This window comes from Frieseomelitta varia, unplaced genomic scaffold (genome assembly GCF_011392965.1).
Source record: "Frieseomelitta varia isolate USP_RPSP 00005682 unplaced genomic scaffold, Fvar_1.2 scaffold_694, whole genome shotgun sequence".
Classification (NCBI taxonomy): domain Eukaryota; kingdom Metazoa; phylum Arthropoda; class Insecta; order Hymenoptera; family Apidae; genus Frieseomelitta; species Frieseomelitta varia.
In genome coordinates this window covers 57,456-81,313 of record NW_025110472.1, presented here as the reverse complement: position 1 = coordinate 81,313, position 23,858 = coordinate 57,456, and the positions used below count along the sequence as shown (strand labels likewise).

Genomic DNA, 23,858 nt, shown 5'->3' with positions numbered 1-23,858 from the left:
GATTTGCGAAGAGGGAGAAAACTCTTTTCCCGCGTTTTTCCAGTTTTCCCGGGTTTTCCATTTTTTACAAAAGAGGTGTCGCTGCATGTCTTATTGGAAACTCACCTTGCGACGGAAAGTTTGAGCAGATTTAGGTGGTTTTCAATTCCGCGCAATTTGAAACAGCGCCACTTACATCCGCTAAAACCTTCCGTCGCAAGGTGAGTTTCCAATAAAGCAGGCAGCGACATCTTTTTCGTAGTAGAAATAAAAAACGCGGGAAAAGAATTTTCCCCCTCTTTGCAAGCCGAGGTTATAAAACCTGGTTGCGAAGAGAAAAAGGCCTTCTATTTCTTCTAGTACTCCTACTACCATAACCACTCCTACGTTTGCTCGCTACTACGAGTTCTACTAAGAGGTCTGTACGAAATTCGTAAGCGCATAATTGTGATACTAAACCAAAGACAAAAATATAAAATTATAAAAAGAATTACGTGTGTATTTTTGTACGTGAACCTACGGCAGAATCCTGCCTTACCTACTCAGGTTCCTACATAGATGTAGTGATTATGCTAATTTAAATTTATATCAATACTCAATATAACAAAATATATAATTACTAATAATTTAATGAAGATTAAATAATGAAAGTTAAATAACGAATGAATAATTTCTACTATGGTTACAATATATAAGTATTTGTAAACATTTCCATGGTGATAATAAAATTACTACCTATTTTTAAATATTCTATTGTTTATATTAAATACACATCTCGACAGAATAATTTAATGAACATAGATATCGTTGATCTAAATACTTCAAAATAGAGGTCGCTACATAGATAGTTGTGGTACTGCCATCTATCGGATTTTTCATTTTTCTTATTTTAGTTCCAGTCGAAGCTAAGAGGTATATAGATGGCGGCACTGTTCTTAGACAAAGAACGCACTAATGTGCGACAAAGACAACAGTAAATTTTAGTTCTACTGTTTCACCGCTACACGGCGTTAGCATTTTCGTCCATAAATCGATCAGTTTTAATTGTAATTACTTATTCTAATGTGTAATTATTTATTATAAAGTTATGCTCAAGATACAAGTAAATGAAATTGCTTGTATAATTTTCAGAATAATTCATCCAATGATATAAATGTTTTTAATAATGCGATTACTTTATATAAACTTCATGATTTTAAATCGTATTATAAGCAATCGTTCAAAATTTAAATAAAATGAAACACTCCTTGCTCTTTGTTTCTCTCTCAAATAGTTTTATTCAAATTCAATTGAATTTCTTTTAACAGTCTTGCAATTATAATTTTCTATTCTTAAAATGAACAAAAAACAAATATAATTTTTACAGATAATAAAAATAAGAAAAGAATTTTAAACAATTCTTAATATAAATTATTATAATAAATAAATATTTTTTATTACAAATTAATCCGGCGATAAGACACATGTATTAAAAAAAGCTTGTACTTGTAAAATATGGACTTATGAAACAATATGTTAGAAGAAGATAACTCTAGTGGAGAATAACTCCTCTGATTTATAAAAAATTGAAATCACTTTGGTATTTGACGGATTCATTTCGATTTTCCGTAATATGTAATCTACGTATCGAATAGAATAATACACAAGTTGATGAAATGAAACCAAGTATGAAAATATGTAAATTTTCTGTAACGAATATTAAAGATGTAATTTCATTTGTTTAATATATTAATTATTGCATTGTGCGTAAACAAAATAAAATATTTAGCTTTATTATATTGCATATTTTTATGTATTATCTTATTCCCTCCGTTTTTTCTGTAATATTGTTTCAGAAAAAAATTGCAATCACAAATCATTACAATCATATCAATAAATACTACATTACAAACTTCTTTTAAAATTAATATATATTTTAGTGTTAATATATACTTTAGTGTACTGAAAATACACAGGACTCGAATATACAAAAAAAAAAAAAAAAAGAAAACGACGATCCCTGATTTTTGTGCAAAATATCTGATTGCTAGCTTTAAAAATTAAATAATTCGTATTAACTAACATATTAAACCTAATTCTCACTAATTTATTGAACATAATTGCACAATTTGTCACTTTTTTTTCAAGTTTCTAATTTCATTCTTAATTCGAATTATTCGCCGTTCAGAAACATATTCAGATATGATTTCACTTGATTAAATTAATAATAAATATTTTTAATAAAATGCAATGACTTGCCTTAAAATCAAAAATGTCCCTACTATTTACACAGTAAACATAGCCAATTTTCCATATGCTAAATTTACCTAAGCTGATTAGAACACTATCATTTTTAAGTACAAGGCATTCATGTGTAAAAGGTTTTACTTAGCCTATAGTTTACATAGGCAAAATAATAAAGGAATAAATGCCCCAAGAGCTACAAAAATTGGTAACATTACTGAAGAATCATCGATCGAATAAGGATCTGGAGTTCTGGGACCACTTGTATGTCGACTACGAACTGTAGATTCTTCTTCATCTTCCTGTATATTGTGATATTCATCTGGTTCCTGTGGAATCGGACCCAATTGTGGTATATCTAAAAGACATTCATAAATAATTATAACATTTATCTTTTAAAGTTTTTAAATATCACATATTTAGATGATACCTTCTATATTTCCTTTTACTACAGCAATAGCATTTATCTTTGGGTTGTCTCTGTAACCCTGCAATTAAAATCACTTAAAATTAATCTAATTGCAGTTAAATTAAATTGTATAGATGAATACTAAACATAAATACAATACTTTTATAAATTCAACTCTAATTTTTCCAGCTAATATATCAGACTCTTCGTCATTATATATTAACTTCCCAGTGTGAACTTTGAATGGAATATATTCGTCATGTGCTACACCACGTCCAACTCGCTCAAAGATATCTAAGTCAGTAACAACGGTATGGTCACCATTTAATACAACATCAAACACCTAAGAAAACGTTTCAAAACATGTTATGCTCAACGATAATGTTTAATATCGCATTATAATTGTAATGCTGAATGTTACCTTCATATTCGGAGAATTGAAATAAACTTCACAAAACTTTAATATCATAACATAATCTCCATCTTCACTTATTGGAATATCGTATCCAAATGTGCTATGATGATATCGTTCAGTTTGATATAAGATTTGATCAATTGCATTTACTCTTCCGATAATTAATTGCTTGCCATAATCAGATGCTGTTCCAACTTTGCCCATTAAAGGATCTCTAGCATAACGAATTCCATAACTATCAGTATGCCCTTCACCGCCAGCATTTATTGCATATATAACTTCTAAACTCTGCAAACTTTGTACACAAAGGACAAATAACAACGTTGATATTGTCAGAAAATGTACTTCCCATACCGCAGTCATTTTCATCTATTAAATGATAATGTTCAACTGTCTCGATGCGAGAATGTAAACATAACTTATGAAAAATTGTTCTAACCGGCAAACGAGGTTATATTTAAAAGAGAGAGACATCTAAACCTAGCAACATGTTATATTCATATTACTTGTAAAAAAATAGCTATGTCATTCGATTAAATTAAATTCTGTATTAAATGAAATTAAAGTATTACACTCTATTTATTTTGAAGACAAATGTCATTACTACTGGGTCACGAATTATGTGTTTTTAACTATGTATTGACATAGTCACGTTAACATTACGTGGCCAGTGACATTAGGTTAGATGCACCTATGTATATATGAAACCGTCTGTAATGATAAGTATATCATAGTAGAGTTAGGGTATTTTATATTTTACATTTTATAATATATATATATAGTTATTTATAAAATATAAATTTTTACACTTAAATGCTTTCTAATATTCTGTAAATTGTTATTGATCAAGAAAAACTGAAGATACTTTGTACACAAATTTTATTTACATACTTTCATATCTTCTATACAATAGTTATTATAACATTATAACAAAGTATTAACAAAATATTAATAAATAATTAATATAAAAAGTGTTAACAAAATATCAATAATAATAATAAAGTATTAATCGTATAAATCAATTATTTGTGTCTTCTGAAAAGATAGTTCTGTTTATATAATAATCATTAACATTACAGAGAAATCATATCCTTAACTTTGTTTCTTTTTAAAAGTTAGTTTGTCCTTATAACAGCTATATTTACTTAAGGCCACTTTGTTTCAGCTGGCTCACCTTGTGAAAAAGGAAATAAATAAATGTATAAATACTTTTGTATTTTTTCTTCACTTACAAATCCATAATTACGTGTTCGCGTAAAAATTAATTATAATCAATTCTATAAATATTACAAATATTAATAATATTTTTACATTTAATGTATATTAACAATATCAACAATATTATTAATATTGTAAATATTAATAATATAATAAATTAATTAATATTATAAATAAATTTATCTACGATATTTATATTACATAAATATATTTATTTATAATGTTTTAGTCAATAAATGTACAAAGTAATTTTCTTTCAAATTAGATTGATTTTTTATAGATTTCACCTCATTTTGTCAATGAAATTATTTAATTCGTTTGCCAATATTTCCTATGAAATTGATAAAATAAGAATTTTATTCAATACATTTTTAAATAATGATAAAATTTGTAAGCTTTTTTATTGATGTATAGTATGTATAGTATATGTATATAGTATATGTCACAAAACATACAATGCCTTGGTAAATACATACACACATACACACAAGAATAATTTGACCGTTAATGTTGCACACCTGCTTGTGCCCTTTTCTTTTTTCTTCTATTTTTGAAAGCCTTTGAAAATGCTAATGATGAGATTTTACGATTAACAATGATGCAAACGTATTATAATCTGGAGATACTCACATTATACTGACATTATAGTAATGTTCATTCAAGTTTCTACTTTATTTCTAGGAATTTATAACAAGTTATTTTATTACAAGTATATTATTTGTTAAAAAAAAACAAACAAATTCGTTATGAATTTGAACAAAAGATTTATTTAAAAATTTTTGTTATTTTACTGATTTTACAAAGGTGATATAATATCATAGATAAATTACGCAATTTGCCTTTACAGTTTAATAATGTAATAGTATAGGTTAGATAGTATACGTATGTATATATGTACATTGGATTAATGAGATACGGATAAATTTCGCGAAATTTCGATGTTCTTCTTTCTTTGCAAATCTTTTATTAGTTCTCTTCTTGCACAATAAATTAAGATGGATTAAATGAGATTAAGAAGATTTGTTGCTTTCATAGTAACAAATCTAATCTAATTCTATATTAAATCTATCAAAATCAAGTTCATTTTTATTATATAGTATCATAATTCAACAATTGAAAGTTAACTAAAATAATCGAAGGAAGAAGCTTTCCATCGATTAGATATGCGATTAGACTTTAGGTGTGATTCACATTGATTACGTGAACATTCCATAGCCGTATAAATTACACACATTCGATATAAAATATATGATAACAAGTATATGCTTGTAAAACTAGCTTCAATAGGTGCCTTGAATAAACAACACACGTGTCTGAATGTATGTATGGTAGTAGCGTATTGAAAGGATGTAGTATAACTATAATATACGAGGACGTACTGGAAAATTCTGCACTATTCGTGAACTCTAGCGCAACGCTTATCGTCATTGATTTCATAACTGTACTTTATTACATATATAGACATATTTCTTAGACATATATCTCTAGAGAAGCTTTTAAAATTTTATGATATCTCAGGAGATAAGAACAAAACGAATTCGCCTTTACTGCATAAATATTATACGATCAAAAAAATAAATATATTTTAAATCAATTACTGTTGAACAAGTTTTCAATATTTTATATTTAATATTTTGTGTATAAATGATATTTATATATTGAAGGAACACATCGTAAAAATATTATTTAATGTTTTATGTTCTTTTTCTTCATCTTTATTGTTATCAATGGTAGAATTTATGTATGTTATTCAATGTATTTTTACAAAATAAATGGTTGTTATAACTCGTTATATATTATAAATATAATTTTTATTAAATTTGATATTTTTTTGTTCTTCAAAAAGTTCCCAATTGTAATTAACCTCGTATTATTTGAAGTACGATATACACATAAATTTTACAATACACATAAATATATACATATGTGTATGTTTCGAATGCGTCAAAATTAGTATGAGAATGTGTACGTTACACTTGTATGAATTCATCATGCAAATTTTCAAATGGAAATTTTCATTATATTAAAACTTTGTACTCTCTCTCTCTCTCTCTCTCTCTCTCTCTCCAATTTCTTGATTTTATTGATTATGTGACAGCGAACAGAAAGTAAGCTAATAATATAAAGGTATAAAATTCTAAACACTTATTAAATATATACACATATTTATACAGCAATTAAATTTATAATTAAAATTTATAACATGATTTTAATAGCCTATATTTTCTTACAACTTTTGTAGCAAATTCATTGTGACGTTATTATGATGATGCAGCATTATGAATCATTGAAATTACTTTTTAATCTGCAGTATTCCATAAGCAATTATTATCATGTCTATTATTATATAAAGTGAATAACATGTTGCTTTTAAATTATGTATATATAACACAACATAGTCATCATTATATCATTTTAATACAATCCAAAATTATTTTATCTATACAAAAATGACCATCAAAGAAACGGATACATAAATTACACACACGGATGTCAAATAAAGTCATGTGTGGGTATTAATTCAGGTATATATGTATACACACATTCATATACAGCTGCACACCTTCTAGAGACTATAGTTACTAAACTTTTTTTCACTTCCTTGTACTCCATTTTCGTATTATATGTCTATGTTCTAGCTGGAAATTATTTAAAAAATTATTCCATTTAAACTTTAGTTTAAAAAATAGTTGCAGAAAAAGTTACGTAATTTTTATCGAAACGCGAGAAGGAACGAGAATTTTAAATGCTTTGTGTATGTATATAAACTATTTTCCAACCGATCGATAACCGTTGAAATACCACCATTGATGTACGTAGTTTGTGGCGCGTGTCCAGTAACAATCAAAGTCCAATGGAAACTCGTTTCTGATTGGTTGATACGAGTGTCTGAATAAAAAGAACATTCCAGAAGCGTCCTCTGGGGATGTAATATATACTGAGACGCAAGTGGGGGCTGTTCACTTACGCTGCGAATCGTCAAGCGGAGAACTTCTTCACTGTCCTACGAAGTGAATCTTTACAAACGAACAAAGAAAAAAGGTGTGTATTCGATTGTGTTCGCATCTGCTCCAGCGATATCTGACAATAATTTAACTTCACAGTATTTTCAATATTCTTTTCTTCCTGTAAAGACGCAAGTTTAATTTGTATTTTCAAAGAAAGATGGCCAAAGCACCTGCAGTAGGAATTGATCTCGGCACCACTTACTCCTGCGTCGGTGTATTCCAACACGGAAAAGTGGAAATCATCGCCAATGATCAAGGAAATCGTACAACACCCAGCTATGTCGCATTCACCGAAACTGAACGGTTAATCGGCGATGCTGCCAAAAATCAGGTTGCCATGAATCCCAACAACACCATTTTTGGTAAGTTTATTAAATATCGTATTATGGATATTTTGATTTTGAATAGTTTGAAAAATAGAACATTGTTAAGAAAATATAAATTATTTTTTTATGTAATTAAATGTGAGCTGTCCAAAGAATTTATTATAGAGCGAGAATTTTGTAAAATCAACAGTAATGGAAACTAACTTCTGTGTTACGTCGATAAGATTTTCAACATAGTTCTTTTTTTTAAATTAGAATATTATATTATTTCAAATGTACTTTTACGACAATAGTTCTCGAATTATCTTAAATTATTTTTGAGCAGTATTTATTAATATTTAAATTTTTACGAATTGATTTTCAAAATTTTTCCAAGATACATATACTTGAAATATTATTGTATTAAAGTAATAGAAATGCTTCTAAAATGACAGTATATTGTTTTACTTAATGATAAAGTAGCACTAGCTTGGAATTTTGTATAAATGGATATGGATAATTTTTTAACATGACGATGAGAAGCCTAATCCATATACATACACGTGCGCACGCGCAGATGCAAAGATGTTACGGACGCCATTACATTATTTTCTCAGATTATCATTTATAAAATAAACTTCTCATAATAAATGAATTACATTTATAAAATAAAATAAATATCATTTATAAAATAAATAAATTAAACTAGAAATTCGAAATTTATTGTAACATTTTCGGTATTTATTACAATAATACGATAGTACAATGAAGGACATAATTGTACCAATGACAATGAAAAATTGCCGAATAATTTAAATTGACTTGGTAAAGAAATTCATGAATCATATGACGATGCACTTGGTTCATTTTAAAGCGTGAGACATCTACATTGATAGTTGTGAGTTTTTTGCGAAGATGATATCATATTAACGGGTGGGGGGAGGGAGGTTTCCTTGAAAATTTCCAAAATTCAAACGCGTATAGAAATATTAAAAAATTTTACTCATGACTAAATCCACTATAGTCTTGAGAATTGAAATTTTCTTTTTACAACGATCTATTAAAATTTGATGTACGATCATTTCCCGTCATTTTACTGAACTTTGAATATCAGAGTTAAAAATTCAAGAAATTCTAACATTTCGTTGTGTAACTTCAATGTTCAAAGTTTAATAAAATTGTACAGTAAGTTTTGAGGGATTGTTGTAAAGGGAACACTTCGATTTTCAAAATGATGGTGGATCCGAGACAAGAAAAATTTTTTAATGTTCTTACACGCGTTTTATAATTTTCGAGAAAAAGTAATCACTTCTTCACTTGCTACATAATGCAAAATTATCTTTGGAAAAAACAAACTCAACTGTGAAATCAAACTAAATTGTGAAATCAAAATGATTTATTATTAAATTTTATATTCAAAATTATGATATGTTTAAATCTTAAATTAAGATATTAAATTTGTTATTTATATATTTTTAGATGCCAAACGGCTAATTGGACGTCGTTTTGAAGATCCTACTGTTCAGGCTGATATGAAACATTGGCCCTTCACTGTTGTAAATGATGGTGGCAAGCCTAAAATTCAAGTATACTATAAAGGAGAGGCGAAGACTTTCTTCCCTGAAGAAGTGAGTTCAATGGTCTTGGTAAAGATGAAAGAAACTGCTGAAGCATATCTCGGCAAGACTGTCAGCAATGCCGTGATCACTGTGCCTGCTTACTTCAACGACTCGCAGCGTCAGGCAACCAAGGACGCTGGCACTATCTCGGGTTTGAATGTTTTACGTATTATCAACGAGCCCACTGCTGCCGCCATTGCGTATGGTTTGGATAAGAAAACTACGACCGAACGCAACGTCCTAATCTTTGACCTTGGTGGTGGCACCTTCGATGTCTCAATTTTAACCATCGAAGATGGCATTTTCGAGGTTAAATCAACAGCAGGAGATACCCATCTTGGCGGCGAAGATTTCGACAATCGTATGGTCAATCATTTTGTCCAGGAATTCAAGCGGAAGTATAAGAAAGATCTGACTGCAAACAAACGTGCTCTCCGCCGTTTGAGAACAGCTTGCGAACGTGCGAAACGTACTCTGTCTTCGTCTACTCAAGCCAGTATCGAAATTGATTCACTCTATGAGGGAATTGATTTCTATACTTCAATCACCAGAGCTCGATTCGAAGAGCTCTGTGCTGATCTCTTCAGAGGAACACTGGAGCCAGTGGAAAAGTCGTTGCGTGACGCTAAAATGGATAAAGCTCAGATTCACGACATCGTTCTGGTTGGTGGATCTACACGTATTCCTAAGATCCAAAAATTATTGCAAGATTTCTTCAACGGCAAGGAATTGAATAAATCTATCAACCCTGACGAAGCTGTAGCTTATGGAGCTGCTGTACAAGCCGCTATTCTACATGGCGACAAGTCTGAAGAAGTACAAGACTTACTGCTTCTTGATGTAACACCTTTGTCTCTTGGAATTGAAACTGCTGGTGGCGTTATGACGGCCCTCATCAAAAGGAACACTACTATTCCAACCAAACAAACTCAAACCTTCACTACATATGCTGATAATCAACCAGGAGTATTGATTCAAGTCTACGAAGGAGAACGTGCGATGACTAAGGATAACAATTTGTTGGGTAAATTTGAGCTCAGTGGGATTCCACCAGCTCCTCGTGGAGTTCCTCAGATTGAAGTTACTTTTGATATTGATGCCAATGGTATCTTAAATGTCTCGGCAGTGGATAAATCTACAGGCAAAGAGAACAAAATTACCATTACCAATGATAAAGGCCGTCTTAGTAAAGAAGATATTGAGAGAATGGTCAATGAAGCTGAGAAATATCGTAGCGAGGATGAGAAGCAAAAAGAAACTATTGCTGCTAAGAATGGTCTTGAGTCTTACTGCTTTAACATGAAGAGCACAGTGGAAGATGAAAAACTGAAAGACAAGATCAGCGCTAGTGATAAGCAAGTTGTATTAGATAAATGCAATGATATCATTAAATGGCTCGATGCTAATCAGCTGGCTGATAAAGAAGAATATGAACATAAACAAAAAGAATTGGAAGCTATATGTAATCCTATTGTCACAAAACTCTACCAGGGTACCGGAGGAATGCCTAGTGGAATGCCTGGTGGTTTCCCTGGAGCTGGAGCTGGTGCCCCTGGCGGTGGTGCATCTGGTGGCCCTACAATCGAAGAAGTCGATTAAGTCGTTATCTTACTGGCTTGCCAGTGTCCTCTTACAATTTATGCGGAAAATTACACCAATTTAAAGAACATAGAATTACGCAGCTAACGATCGATCTTTCGTTCCTAAAAATATTAATTTATCTAGATTTTCTTTCTATCATATTGTAAAAATCGTTCCAGATTTATTTATTTAATTTTGTAAAACTAGCCAAATGATCTTGAGCAGATTGCAATATGTAAAAAATAATATTGTGATATTATAGTATTATGTAATACAATTGTAATATTGTAATATTTTTTACATATTGTAATCTGCTGAAGATCATTTGACTAGTTTTACAAAATAAAATAAATCTGGGATGATTTTTACAATGTGATAGGAAAAAAACCTAAAACCTGATAAATTAATATTTTTAGGAACGAAAGATCGTTTTCCGCATAGGAATAAATCGTAAGAGGTACTGTGTAATTCTTATAATTCAGTAACATGGATCAGTAAAGATCAGTTGTTAACTTTCTATGTTCAAAAAACTGAAAATATAAAACGATCACTGAAACTTACATAAATTGCTTATAATTTATTTATTACCTTTATTTAAATAAAATTAGTCTTTATAGTTCATTAAATTTGATAGTTCATTGAAATATTTTTTTATATTTTTTCCAACATAAAAGGATATACAGTACATGTATTTGTAGGTAGATTTTTTTTTTAATTCGAATTTGAAAATAATAGTGTAATAAAAAATTCAGAATACCTTTCATGAAATTAAATTTTATTTGCAAGCACAACAGACCTGAATGCTACAGAAAACAAATGTTTGGCAATCAATAATACCTATAAGGATGAAAATTATACAATATATAATTACATGTTACGATTTATACTAGGATTCCATAAATTTTCTAACATATACCCAATATAATCGAAAATATAACATGTGATAACGAAATAATTAAATTGCAAAATTGAAATTACAAGAGTGCAAGCATTATTGTGAAAGAAATTAAGATTCATGTGCCATAATAGTTTTAAGGAATACGATTGATTTTTTCCTTTCTTCATTTTTCCAACTCCATTTTTCTTTGTTTTTAAAAGAAATTGATTGATTTTCCTTTCTTCTTCTTCTTCTTTTTTCCATTTTTCTTTGTCTCTAAAAGATGAACATCAAGCTTTATATCATGCTTTTTAATTCCTTATAAATTAAAGATAAGATAATTTACATTTTATATTATTAATATCAAAAATGTTTTGTGAATAACCGAACATAGTAAACTCACCTAACTTATTTTGCTGTAAAGCAACTGCTAAAGCATCACCAAGATTCTGACTGTATGATGGTACTGAGACATAATCTTCTTCTTCTTCCTCTTCGATGTTTCTTGGGGGTAACTGAATAGCAGAAGGTTGTTTCTTATGTCTGGAATTAATTGATGGCCAGACAGTTTGCGATTTCAAACGTGTGCCTGTGTTTTGGACCATTTCCGCAAACGATGGTACCGCTTCTCGAGTAACATTGTCAGTTTGTCTAGATGCAACTATTTCGTCAAATGTGCTTGAAGATGGACTACTAGCTGCACTTGAAGTTGCTATAGATTCTAGTGGTGATGGAATATTTTCCCTGGAAATATATTGTATAGTGTGAGATGTGCGATGAAACATTATAGTATATTCAGTAAATATACATACTCGGAAAATTCAGGAAAATCTTGCTGCGAATCAATGTGTACGACAGGAGTTGGGTATTTTCCCATTCGTTTATTTTCTTTCTCAGTAATTTCCCTTTCCCTCTGCCTCTCTTCATATTCTCGTTGTCGCCTATGTTTGTGTCTTAGCGTTAACTGATCTATAAAATGAATTACAATATAGATTAAAATATTAATAGACACTAAAAAGAGCGAAAAAATTACCTCGAAATGAAGATAAAATTTCCTTCGACACGAGTGGTGGTTTCAATTCAATTTCTGCTATCTCGAATTGGCAAGTTAATGGCAAGTGACCCAAGTATCTAAATCTACGTCTTAAATCTTCTGTAAGACTTCCTTCCTCTTTCTCGAGGAGTTTTCCTTTTATTATGTGAGGACAATTTTCAAGATTACCATACTGCATTTCCAACATCTTTACGTTCATTGCATGAAGATATAAATGCTGCCCATCTTCCGCTGAAAGTCATACACATATTAAATTCAATTCTTCATAAATAAATATTATAGGCAGAAAAAAAGAACTTTATTAAAAACCTTGATAAAAATAAAAGAATTTTGATGTGCCTGAAGTTGATTGCGCGTTGCTAAATGAACTTTCTGTAGATTTTATTTCTTCATCCACATTTTTTACATATTTTTTCGTTGAAGTATTTATTTCTTGTTGGTTTTGAGATCCTAATTGAGACTTCTTAATGTTATTCTTTTCTATTTGTAATTTATAGTCCAATGTTGTACTTTCGCACTGAGGAACGACCTCTGATTTCACCTATAAAGATTTCGTTTTCATGAAAAAAGAATTTCATTAATAAAATAGGCTTTAATTTAGGAATTAAGAAAATTTACTTCAGTTAACTTTGTCCTTTGCAATAATTCTGTTTCCCTCTTTGAAAGTTCGTCAAGCGCTTGTTCAATATACTGTTCCGAAGAATTAGGAGTTTTTGATAATTCAAGTTTCAATTGTGTACGTTCATGCTCGATGATATTCATCACCTGAATTGTAATTCATGATAAGAATTATAATTAACATTGACAATTTAAAATTTTTGTTCTTTCCGTTGTTTCAAGAACTTACATCCTCGGTACTTGCAATAAGAAGCTTTGAATACACTTCTTTGCTAAGAGTTTCTGAAACTGAGAAAAAGTTTGTTGGATTTTGAATTGAAGATCCAACAGGTACTGCAAGTAGTGATTCTTTCTCGCGACGCATCAAACGTAAAGTAATAATATCCCCTAAATTTAATGTACTTTGAGTGATTTCGTTAACGCTAGAACAGAAAACAAAAAAAATTTTTTTGTTTTTTTGCAGGAAACGTAATTTAAAAATTGAATATTATCTATACATTTAAATAAATTACCTTTTTAAATCGGATTTTTGAATAAATTCATAACAAATAGGACATGTACGCCAAGATTTATCAGAGAGTGATAAATAATGTAGGATACAATGCCAACAATAAACATGACCGCAACGTGTCATTTTTCCAGCCGTTGGTGGATATAAACATATCGGGCATGATAAACTTTCAAAACTGTAAAGTTTCTGAAGAATAGAATTTCATGGTTATCATTATTATCTAAAATAAACAGAGACCAATTTTTTATTGACATATTTGTAACTTACAATTTGTTCTATGAGGTTCCAATCAACTAGTACATCAGGATCACTTAGACATACAGTGTAATTGCCATTGGCACTTACAACAAACTGGCAGCTAAAAAATAATAAAACAATAAAGCTTATGTTAATCTGTTGTTAATATAAATTTTATATTATTGTTGGTATTAACATAAAGTATTTATGTTAACCTAGCTTGCAAGAACTGTTCTTTGTTATATTTATGTCGTTGGACTGGTGGAAGCCATCTATTGCTGTTTCTAAAGAAACCCTTCATTGATTTTCCATAACTCCATGCACTTGTACCATTTTGCATTTCACGTGGCTCATAACGAAAATTTAGCAGATGATTCAAACTCTGCTTTTTACTTCCGTGGACCATTACCGAGCCGGGCTCAGCTAATTCTGCTTGCACTACCTAAAAGTTTAAATCAGTTTGACTCTAATTTCGTACATAGATAACGAGTATATCAATATAATTGAATAATATGAAAATGAACCTTGGTATTCTCCTTTGAACTGCCATAATATTGTCCTTTAGGTTTTGGTCTCTTATCAAAATTTTTTGTTTTCTGTACATTATACTTCCTTGATTGTTCAGATTTTGAAAAACTGCTAGTGCCTGCTGATTCGCGCTTACGCGAATTCTTTGGAAAAGCTTTATTTGTGACATCTGTAATAATTTCTAATTTTTTAAATTTCTTAGTAACCTCTACCAATATATGTACGAGTGTAAGTATTGTATTTAATGTACAACATTTGAAATGAATAACGTATATACATATATATGTAATGAATGTATATACAACATATTTAAATATACTAAAATTATGCTTCATATCCATTAATTAATAAAAATTCTTGAAGAGTTCAATAGATATCGTATAATTAAAATATTTCGTCAAAATAATCTGAGTCACAAGTAAATAAAACGAGTATTGAACGTTAAGGACTTTGAAGAGGAACTACAGGACAAAAAATTTGTTTGCTGATAGAGGGTACAAATGTAAGACATTGGCAAAGTGATGACGTCGTTGTCGAAGTAATAACGACATTTGCATAACGTACCTTGAGACTTTTTAGCATCAGCAGGAACCGCCTTTGCGGAAGATTGCGGAAATTTCGTATTTTTTTCCATGTCTGGCACGAATACGTCCGTGCTGAATTCCAGAGTTGTTGAGGCTACGGTTTCCTCCGTATGGAGAAACAATGTATTTCTGCAGGCCCTTCATCTTCAATAAGCCATGTTTCGATATAGTCAAAAGTGAAGAAAAAATCCTCGAGATGCCGATAATTCACGGCCGATGTAACGGTATTAGGATGATGAAAAACACAGGTGTAACAGAGCAAAAGCTCTGTTTCGCTTTCTCGTCGCAAACGACGATTATCCCAATTCCTGGCTCTACGGCCAAATGCGGTCGCGATCTCGTCGCTATGATGGCGACGAAACTAGTGACTTGCGCAAGCGGATGTAATATGCGATACGCATGAAGTACTCGAACAATTCGTAGATACGTATCTCGATGATAAGCTAATGTCGTTAGTATGAATTCTGTTCTTTTCTTCTTTATCTCTATAGATACACTAGTAACTGGAATAACATAAATTATTTAACTATCGCTATGAACAATTTGATGTATATGGAGATAAGTTCAATATACATTTGAAATTTGAAATTTTGAAATCGTTTCATTTTTCAACTAAGCGTCATTATATCTCATTTACAACAAGTTTTTTTTTTATTGGAATATTTTACTACAGAATTAAATTTCTTTGAGATGATACCAGTATTATACTTAGCAGAATAATATATAGTGAATATAATAGCATGTGAATATAATATTTTCTCGTTGTTTTTTTATTTAAGTTCAAAATGTACATAACCTAAAACATGGTTTGGTTTAAAAACAGGTAGATTCGGTAATAGAATTTTTATTTTTTATTATAAATTATTATTGTGATATTATTTATTCATTTACTTTTATTATATATTTTGTTATTAATTTTACATACATCCGTAGGTATATAGTATTTGAAATAATCCTCGGTGATAAATGCAATAAATCTCTGCACTTAATAGTTACAGCTTTTCACAATGCTATTCAACAGAAAGTGCAATAATTGTACAGTATATACTGTAAATAATTGTACAGTAAATACTGTATATACTGGCACAAAATAAACGTCTGTTAATGAAAAAAAAAATTGACTAAGAATAGATTAGATTCACGTCTCGTTCATTCGTCAAAAAATTAAATTTATTAGATTTTAACTTAAAATTTGGCCTAGATTTAAAAAATAAAATTACAGACATAATTTTTTGTATTTTACGTAAGGCGTAACAATTTCGTAAAAATTTACGTGATGTATTTTCATTCAAAATGCGCGCGCGATAACTAGTAAAGATTATGGCGACAATGAAGCGGGGAAATTTCGCAATTACGTATTGCGATTCTTGAACGTAATCGATGATTTTTCGAACGTAATCGATCTAAAATCGATCTAATGTTGAAGTGTAACGTAAAACGGTCAGTTTTAGGTGGGAACATGACAGGAAATGTAGCAAGAAACTGCTTATCCGTGAATTGTCAAATAAAAACTACCGGTAGGATTTGTTTTCGAATTATCGAGTATATCTATAATTTAAAACAGTGACTATTATTTAAAAGAATTATTATATATATGTATATTCAATCGTGATCGTGATTTGTTACAGACATTTCCCTCCAGATTTAAACATTTTTGTTTAATGATATTTGCAATGATTTCCTCTGGACCACAATTATATACATCCTTGCATCTAATTGTAAGTTGTCGTTATCTTTGTGTCATTTAATGTGTCATTTAATTCTGACACATTAGAGTAGAAATAGAATTTCTACAAGAGTAGAAATAGATCTAATAGTTTTAAAAGTGAACTGAGCCGTGTTAAATTAAAACTTTTGCTTAAATTAAGCTATTAATACCAAGTAGGAAAATAGTTTATTTACATATATATTATAGGAAAATCTTAACTTCATTGAAACTCAAAATCTAATAGTTTATATTTCGGATGTATATGAAATCAATGCCTAATTGTTAAATACTAAAAGTGTTTTCTCTAAAGTCGTTTGTTAAATTACTTTTGACCAGATACACCTATTTGAATTAACATGACAGTCTGAATGCATTAAAATTGGAAAACATTAAATATAAGTAATATACTAGCATGTATGAGGTATCATATCTCATCTGTGATAATAAGTTTCTCGCAAAGTCACAAATAAGATACAGAATAAACATAACATCTTATGGAAGTTCGTGTCGCATGTCCTGAAATACCGACATGGTAAAGAAATCATTGGTTTTTTAGCGCACTCTATATTCAAAGAACGGTGATTACCATTGAATTACCATTGAATTACCATTGACTAATTACAAATAAAACGATTGAAGTTGATCAAGTAACGCTAGAGATATGATATCTGAATTTGTTAAATTTTATCAAATTTTCATGCGGAAACGTGAAATTAGTAAAAAATGAAATTATTCTAGATTATACTTATTAGAAAGAGCTCTATCTGTATTTTACGGATTCACGATAGGTTTTTGCACATAGTATATTAAAATTTTAAAGCTATTAACACATGATTTTTAATATAAACACTTTATATTTCATGAAACATTCTTAAAAATAATTTTTAACTAATTAAATTTTCAACTATTTATTGAATTATTTTCTATGCATATTTGAGCCAATTAGTCATGATTTATCGTCACCAAATTTAATTTCCTTATTTACTTATATTATATACGCAAATTTATGTTAAATTTTTAACAGTTTTATTGTAATTTTGCAGTACATTGAATATGACAAGTGACATAAATTCTAATATTCATCTGTTGAAAATTACTAAATCATTTTTGTCAATTTAGCATAGTAATGGCACCATTAACTAAAAATAGGATCAATATGACCACAAATGCTCGTTTGTGATGATACAATCATATTCTCAACACATTTAATATGATATTGCTGTAAAAGATGTTGTATTTTATTCAGTAATGTATCAGTGTCAAAACTATATAACTTTTATTATTTTTAGAAATATTATATTCCAAATATATTTAATTTTCTTTTATATAGAATAATAATAAAACAATTGGACGTTTGCGAGGAATATTTGTTTTTACATTTACGATTATGTAGCCGATCTGTAGAGTACTAATTTCAGTCTTTTATTTCGAAATTTTACATACCCAGAATCTTACATGTTGGTACTTTCAAGATGTAATTCATTTTTCTTATTCAAAACACGCATATATTGTTGCGTTATTCCAAAACAACTAAAAGTACCTAGTATTCTAAGTTGAGTGTTAAAAAGAATCTTTTGTTTTTCGTTCTCTATCTGAGTTCAATGTATGTAAGAAGTTAAATGTAAAGTTTGCATATTTATGGAAGAAAAGTACTAATGGACAGAGAAACACACTTTGCTCAGGAATTTGTAACAATATATATTTTACGTGTATATATGTACGCACGCGTTTTGTATATGACACACACGCATTAAATTCGACGATTTAGCCGAAATTGAACTATTATCCCTGAAAGAAAGAAAAAGAAATAAGATTTTTAATTAACACAATTGATTAGATTTTATTGGCATTCGATGTAAAAGGCCGATGTGTGCGGCTTTTTTGGACGCCGCGAGATTCGTGCATGCGCAGACAGGAAATAGATGTCTTTGGGTTGGACTACGCAGCGTCACGTGACCACAGCGCGTATATACGTCCTGCTACCGGTAAATTTCCTCACTCATTCTTTCGAACCTTTACGATGAGGGTCTCTTTTCAAATTTACACAACTTTCCGATGGTCCATCATCGCGATCGATGAGTAATTGTTTTAGAAAATAGTCTGCAAAGCAGTTGGCTCATTCATTTTGCTATTTGCATCTCTCTGTGCAAAGTATTCAAATTACAATTTGAAATAGAAGCGCGTACATACGTACGTACGTAGGACAGTAATTTACGAACTTGTACGATTTGATGATTCCTTTCATCGCATTTTCGAAGCGAAAAGAGACAAGTGGAAAGTAAAAGACACACGTAAATTTTTGAATATATTTGAGGCACGAGTAATCGTTAAATTTTAGTTGCAATTTCGTCTGGAGGATCATTTTCCACTTTCAAAGAGAAGAAAGAAATATTTCGTGGACAGTTAGTGTCGCGGTAATGGGTCTGACGGATACGAGTTTCGAGGTACTTTTGACCCTGTGGCGGGCTCTCGTCGTGGGAGTCGTGTGGACCGAAGAAGTCTGCGGTCACTGTAGCGGTGTCTTACCAAGCCACAGCATCGTCGGTTTTACTCGTTAATCGTTTTGGACAGGTTATTTGGTAAGTGAAGAGTGAAATTTTACAATCTCGCTAATACAAATGCAATATATTCAGATTACTAATCATTAAGTTGAGTATTATTTATTATATCGTTGTTGTTGTTGTTGTTGTTGTTGTTATTATTATTATTATATTATTATGATACCACGAAACGTGAACAATGACTAAAAATGAATTTTTTTCCCATTTCTGCAAATGTTAGGAAGATAATTTGGTGTTAAAGTTACGTGTGTAGAATAAATTCGATTTAACGTTACAGGTATATGTTTCATGTGTAAATACTCTTATTTTTCATGGCCGTTTGTGGTTTCGATGATTACCTCTATTCTCATGTTTCAAGATCTAACTCGTTTTTAATAAATGGATATGTATCAGTAAGATGTGATTCGTGGAAAATCGAAGCAATTTGCCGATTCTTCCGTAAGAAATAATGCATTTCTCTCGTTGAAATCTTAGAATCTGCAAGAAAAATGATAAGATGAAAGTGAATAATAGGATCTATCAAAATTTCAATATTGAATTCTATTTTCATATTACGTATTGATACAAAATTGCTCATTGTTGCTAATTGTTCACTTATAACAAAAAGTTTATTTATAACTAACTTAACGTGGCTACAATGTCTATTATTTTTTTCAAAAGAACGATTACAAAATGGTTTTGCTATGAACATACATACATGCAAGAAAAAAGGAAATTGAAAGATGGAAAATACATATAAATGGGAAATGAGTAATTGAAAGTAAATATCGATTGATTTGTAATTAACAGCAATATTTCATATTTGGGTATATTTTTTTTATACAGTTATAGCAAGAAAAATCTGACACTATAGTTTCAAATTTCATTTAAATAGACTTTTACTACAGACATAGTGTAATCCCTAATAAATGTATGTATGGACCACGTACCTGATAATAAGCAACATGTTATAAGCAGCGGTTTATTTTTCTTAAAGAGATATAATCAAATATTTCATAATGTTCGTTTAAGTATTATTTCGAGTAAAACTAAAGCAGACACATAATAAAACTAAAGCGGATACATAATGAATGAATTGTCAAATAGGAAGAAGGCAATTAAATCCAAAATTAATTGGAAGAAGTTTCAGTTGAAACGGTAAATTATTTTTCAAGAAAAAAAACTGTGGATATCTTTTTCGATTAACCTAAATAATGATAAGAACAAGAAAAGAGAGATAAGTTTAGAAATAGCACGCAACAAGTTAACGTACAAAATATAATAGTTCATCATCTTTGTGATTCGGAGATGTAACTAAGCCTTCATCTTAGTCTTTACTAAGCCCTATTCCCAAATTTCACCGTTTTATTTTTCCGAATTTGCACATCTTCAACGTTCCAACGCCTGTTCTTTCCGTGCATTCATGCGTCATGATTTTAAATCTTGGGGAACGTGTTTCATTCAATCTTTTTCGAACAAGATTCTCTTTTCTAGATCTCGAAGCAAGGTATGTGCCTTAGAATTGTTTCTTGGCCGAGTTTTCGTTTTATAATGCTATTGCATACTATATATTGCTTGTGTTTGAAATTAGTCGTACTTCACTTTTTACTGTGTAATTTTTGTAGTACTTTTTTTGTTTAGCTATTATGCGTTTAGAACAGTCTCTTCTGTATAAATCTTATTTTCATTCAAGATTTATCATACTTAATTATTATATACTATTGCTCATAAACATCCGGACATTTTCGGATCGATTAACAATAACAGTATGTGAGTTTCATTGTTTTAAATTCTAAAAATTAATGGCGGATCAATGATTGAAATAATTACTTTTTCTTTTTTAATTTAACGTATATATTTATTTATAAGGTATATAGCTTACATCGTTGCATACATACGAGTTATTCTTGTTTTATTTCAAATTAAGTAATTCGATAATATTAAGAAAAGGTATTATTTTAAGTGAGCCGAAAAATTTTTGATCGAATCATATTTTACAGATTTTCCCTCTTGCTTTTTGACTTTTAATTTCCTGTTAGCACCGGAGCCTGTTATATTAATTGCAATTTCGTGAATATCTCGTAATTTTATAAGTAATCGAGAAGTCTCTAATCTCGTGCTACAGAATGTATGTATATTTTTCATAAATATGTGTCACAAATCTCCCGTTACATTTATTTTTCGTATTTCAGTTCACATCATTCGTTAGGTATTTGGTCGCGAAATAATCCAATGTCACTTGTCATGTCTTGTTCATGGAGTTTGATTTCTCCTTGATCACCTTCTTACGGACGAACAACGTTATATCGATCAGAGAACGACAGATCATTTTCTCTATAAAAGAATTACAGAGAACTTGCACTGTAAATGGAAGCAAGAGTACAAAAATATATCAGATTTAGCACGAACGAAAAACTCAAAGTGACTTGAGTTCAAGTTACTCTGGACTAATCTGGACAGGGCTTTGATAATCGTAACTGTTCTCTGATTAAAAGTCAATAGGTGTAAAAAGCAGTATTTTTCGTCGCATCGACTGTCGTGTCGACTGAGACACCAAGTGAGAGATAGTAACCAAGCGAGAAAGAGAGAAAGAGAGTTCCATCGTCGTTCGGCAATAACCGCCGAATATCAATTAATCGGGTCGATCTATAGACAAGCATGGATCAGTGCGTGTGACAGAAAACCCCTCGTCGAGAGTCCCCTCGAAGCCGGTGCCGCGGTCGCCTTTGAAATATACGCTGTTTGTCCGGAACCCGTCACCAGGGCACAATGAGCCTCGCTCGGGGGTTAAGCGTTGTCGCCTGAAGGGCTATCGATAACTTGTCGTCGCCAAATTACACGTGACCGCGCCCGCACGCGCCCGCACATGCTTCCTCCATCCACCACCCTCTTTTCTTCTACCTCATCCTTCCCCTGCCACCTCCCCCGAGTCGAATCTTCAATCTTTTACAGAACATAATATTAGATCACTATGTGCCAAGTGTCTCTTTTCCTTTCTTTCTTTCTTTTTTCTCCCCCCCCCCCTCCTTTTTTTCCCAAATGAAGCTCCCAACAAAAGCTTTTCATCAAGTTCGAGTTTCTACTCTTCTAAACGCTAAACGCCAATTACCTTCATCGTTCGTTGTGAAATTTAATATTGAACCTCGACTACTTTTGTACACGAACTATTACTCTGGTAATATCAGATTTTGATGGACAAAGAATTAGCAAACTTTTAGGCGTGAATATTTAAAAAAAGAAAAAAAAAAAAAGAGAAAAAAGGAAAAAGAGATCGCTGTTGAACGAGGACTCATTGCGCTCGTCAACTCGATCGAGATATCTCTGTCCATTCGATGGATTTCGATTTGTTGCCGTGTTTCGTGCCACGATTTTTCATGGAGCTCGCGTTCTCTTTCTCTTGCGGTTTAAATCATCGGCGATCATACCGACTTGTTCGAGAAAGAATTCCAAACTTGAAAAAAATTTTAAGACTAGCTGATTTCTAAATAGTTTTGAATATATATGTGTAGTGTAAGTAAGTGCTTTTGGACGTTTTAAAACATATGGATTCTTTTTTATTGGGGTTCAACTTTCTCCGTGCTTTTTTCAAATAAAAGATTTTCTCATTTATTGTTAGATCATTCTTCGTCGGAGCTTCTCTTCGAATCTCGTCAAATATGTACATAGCAGAATGTAATACCGATTGATCAAAATTCTATGAACTATTCGAATAATTCAATATTTGGACAATGATACGCGTTCGTTGAAATTCTTTTGACGAACAAATTTGTAAGTTTCGAAACGCGATATATTATTGTCGAAAGCTGGCTGAAACTTTTGATTATCGTAAAATTTATTGTCAGTAGATGAACTTTCTCTGTATGCTGGTCGTAGCATAATTTTGCAGGGAAAATTACTACGAACGAATTAATTCGTTTATTGCAGGAAAGCGAGAGATGTCGTCTAGAGTGGTGAAGAACCCTTTAAAGTTAAACGACGGGGTCGACAGCAGGGAGACTTGGTCCGGCAAGGTTGATTTCCTGTTATCTGTCATTGGATTCGCCGTTGACCTTGCCAACGTTTGGAGATTTCCTTACTTATGTTATAAAAATGGTGGAGGTGAGCGCATTGTAATGTCCTATATTTTTCCAACTGTGACTTTATTACCTTATTATAATCGCAAGAATTGGATTATACATAGATCAAGAATACGCAGAATTACTTATTTTTCACTGTAAAGTTTTACCTCCTTTACAGCAGAAAATCTAAATATTTTGGATAATCAATATATATATATATATATATCCAAGACCATCAATAGTGACTCAATGGTTGACAGACGATCGTCGTGAAATAAATTTTCAACGAGTAAGCATAGTTTGCAGTCTCTCGAAAAATTGTATTTGGTTGAAATTGAACTGAAGTATATTTAAAGAAAAAAAAAAAAAAAAAAAAAAGAAAATTT

The 23,858-nt window shown here is 30.7% G+C and overlaps 4 protein-coding genes across 9 annotated transcripts in view; 2 read left to right on the top strand and 2 right to left on the bottom strand.

The window, feature by feature from the left end:
• Positions 1 to 2,325: 2,325 nt before the first annotated feature.
• Positions 2,326 to 3,753, bottom strand: LOC122535294 (malectin-A). Its single transcript, XM_043666713.1, has 4 exons — positions 3,033 to 3,753; positions 2,772 to 2,954; positions 2,633 to 2,690; positions 2,326 to 2,560 (listed from the first exon to the last, which is right to left on the bottom strand). Exons 1-4 carry the CDS (start codon positions 3,393 to 3,395, stop codon positions 2,352 to 2,354), a joined length of 813 nt encoding a protein of 270 aa, XP_043522648.1. The 5' UTR covers positions 3,396 to 3,753; the 3' UTR covers positions 2,326 to 2,351.
• Positions 3,754 to 7,178: 3,425 nt separating this feature from the next.
• Positions 7,179 to 10,843, top strand: LOC122535293 (heat shock 70 kDa protein cognate 4). Of its 4 annotated transcripts, none has more exons than XM_043666711.1 (3): positions 7,179 to 7,289; positions 7,400 to 7,614; positions 9,037 to 10,843. In XM_043666711.1, exons 2-3 carry the CDS (start codon positions 7,410 to 7,412, stop codon positions 10,773 to 10,775), a joined length of 1,944 nt encoding a protein of 647 aa, XP_043522646.1. In that variant the 5' UTR covers positions 7,179 to 7,289; positions 7,400 to 7,409; the 3' UTR covers positions 10,776 to 10,843. The 4 variants fall into 4 exon arrangements, with proteins under 4 accessions (XP_043522646.1, XP_043522644.1, XP_043522645.1 ...); XM_043666709.1 differs by having other exon boundaries at positions 7,196 to 7,286; positions 7,406 to 7,614; XM_043666710.1 differs by having other exon boundaries at positions 7,199 to 7,286; positions 7,410 to 7,614.
• A 668-nt stretch (positions 10,844 to 11,511) lies between these two features.
• LOC122535292 (RING finger protein 10) lies at positions 11,512 to 15,550 on the bottom strand. Of its 2 annotated transcripts, none has more exons than XM_043666707.1 (12): positions 15,147 to 15,550; positions 14,579 to 14,763; positions 14,270 to 14,496; positions 14,085 to 14,175; positions 13,819 to 14,003; positions 13,536 to 13,728; positions 13,307 to 13,453; positions 12,998 to 13,229; positions 12,668 to 12,919; positions 12,447 to 12,603; positions 12,038 to 12,378; positions 11,512 to 11,910 (listed from the first exon to the last, which is right to left on the bottom strand). In XM_043666707.1, exons 1-12 carry the CDS (start codon positions 15,214 to 15,216, stop codon positions 11,849 to 11,851), a joined length of 2,142 nt encoding a protein of 713 aa, XP_043522642.1. In that variant the 5' UTR covers positions 15,217 to 15,550; the 3' UTR covers positions 11,512 to 11,848. The 2 variants fall into 2 exon arrangements, with proteins under 2 accessions (XP_043522642.1, XP_043522643.1); XM_043666708.1 differs by having other exon boundaries at positions 14,579 to 14,751; positions 15,147 to 15,549.
• A 3,320-nt stretch (positions 15,551 to 18,870) lies between these two features.
• LOC122535288 (sodium-dependent dopamine transporter) overlaps positions 18,871 to 23,858 on the top strand; it is a 16,503-nt gene continuing 11,515 nt past the window's right edge. The window contains exons 1-2 of one of the 2 annotated variants that reach the window (XM_043666702.1): positions 18,871 to 19,453; positions 23,339 to 23,512. In XM_043666702.1, coding sequence (XP_043522637.1) covers positions 23,350 to 23,512 — 163 coding nt within the window. In that variant the 5' untranslated portion in view covers positions 18,871 to 19,453; positions 23,339 to 23,349. The remainder of the gene's footprint in view (positions 19,454 to 23,338; positions 23,513 to 23,858) is intronic. The other variant, XM_043666703.1, reaches the window with a different exon arrangement.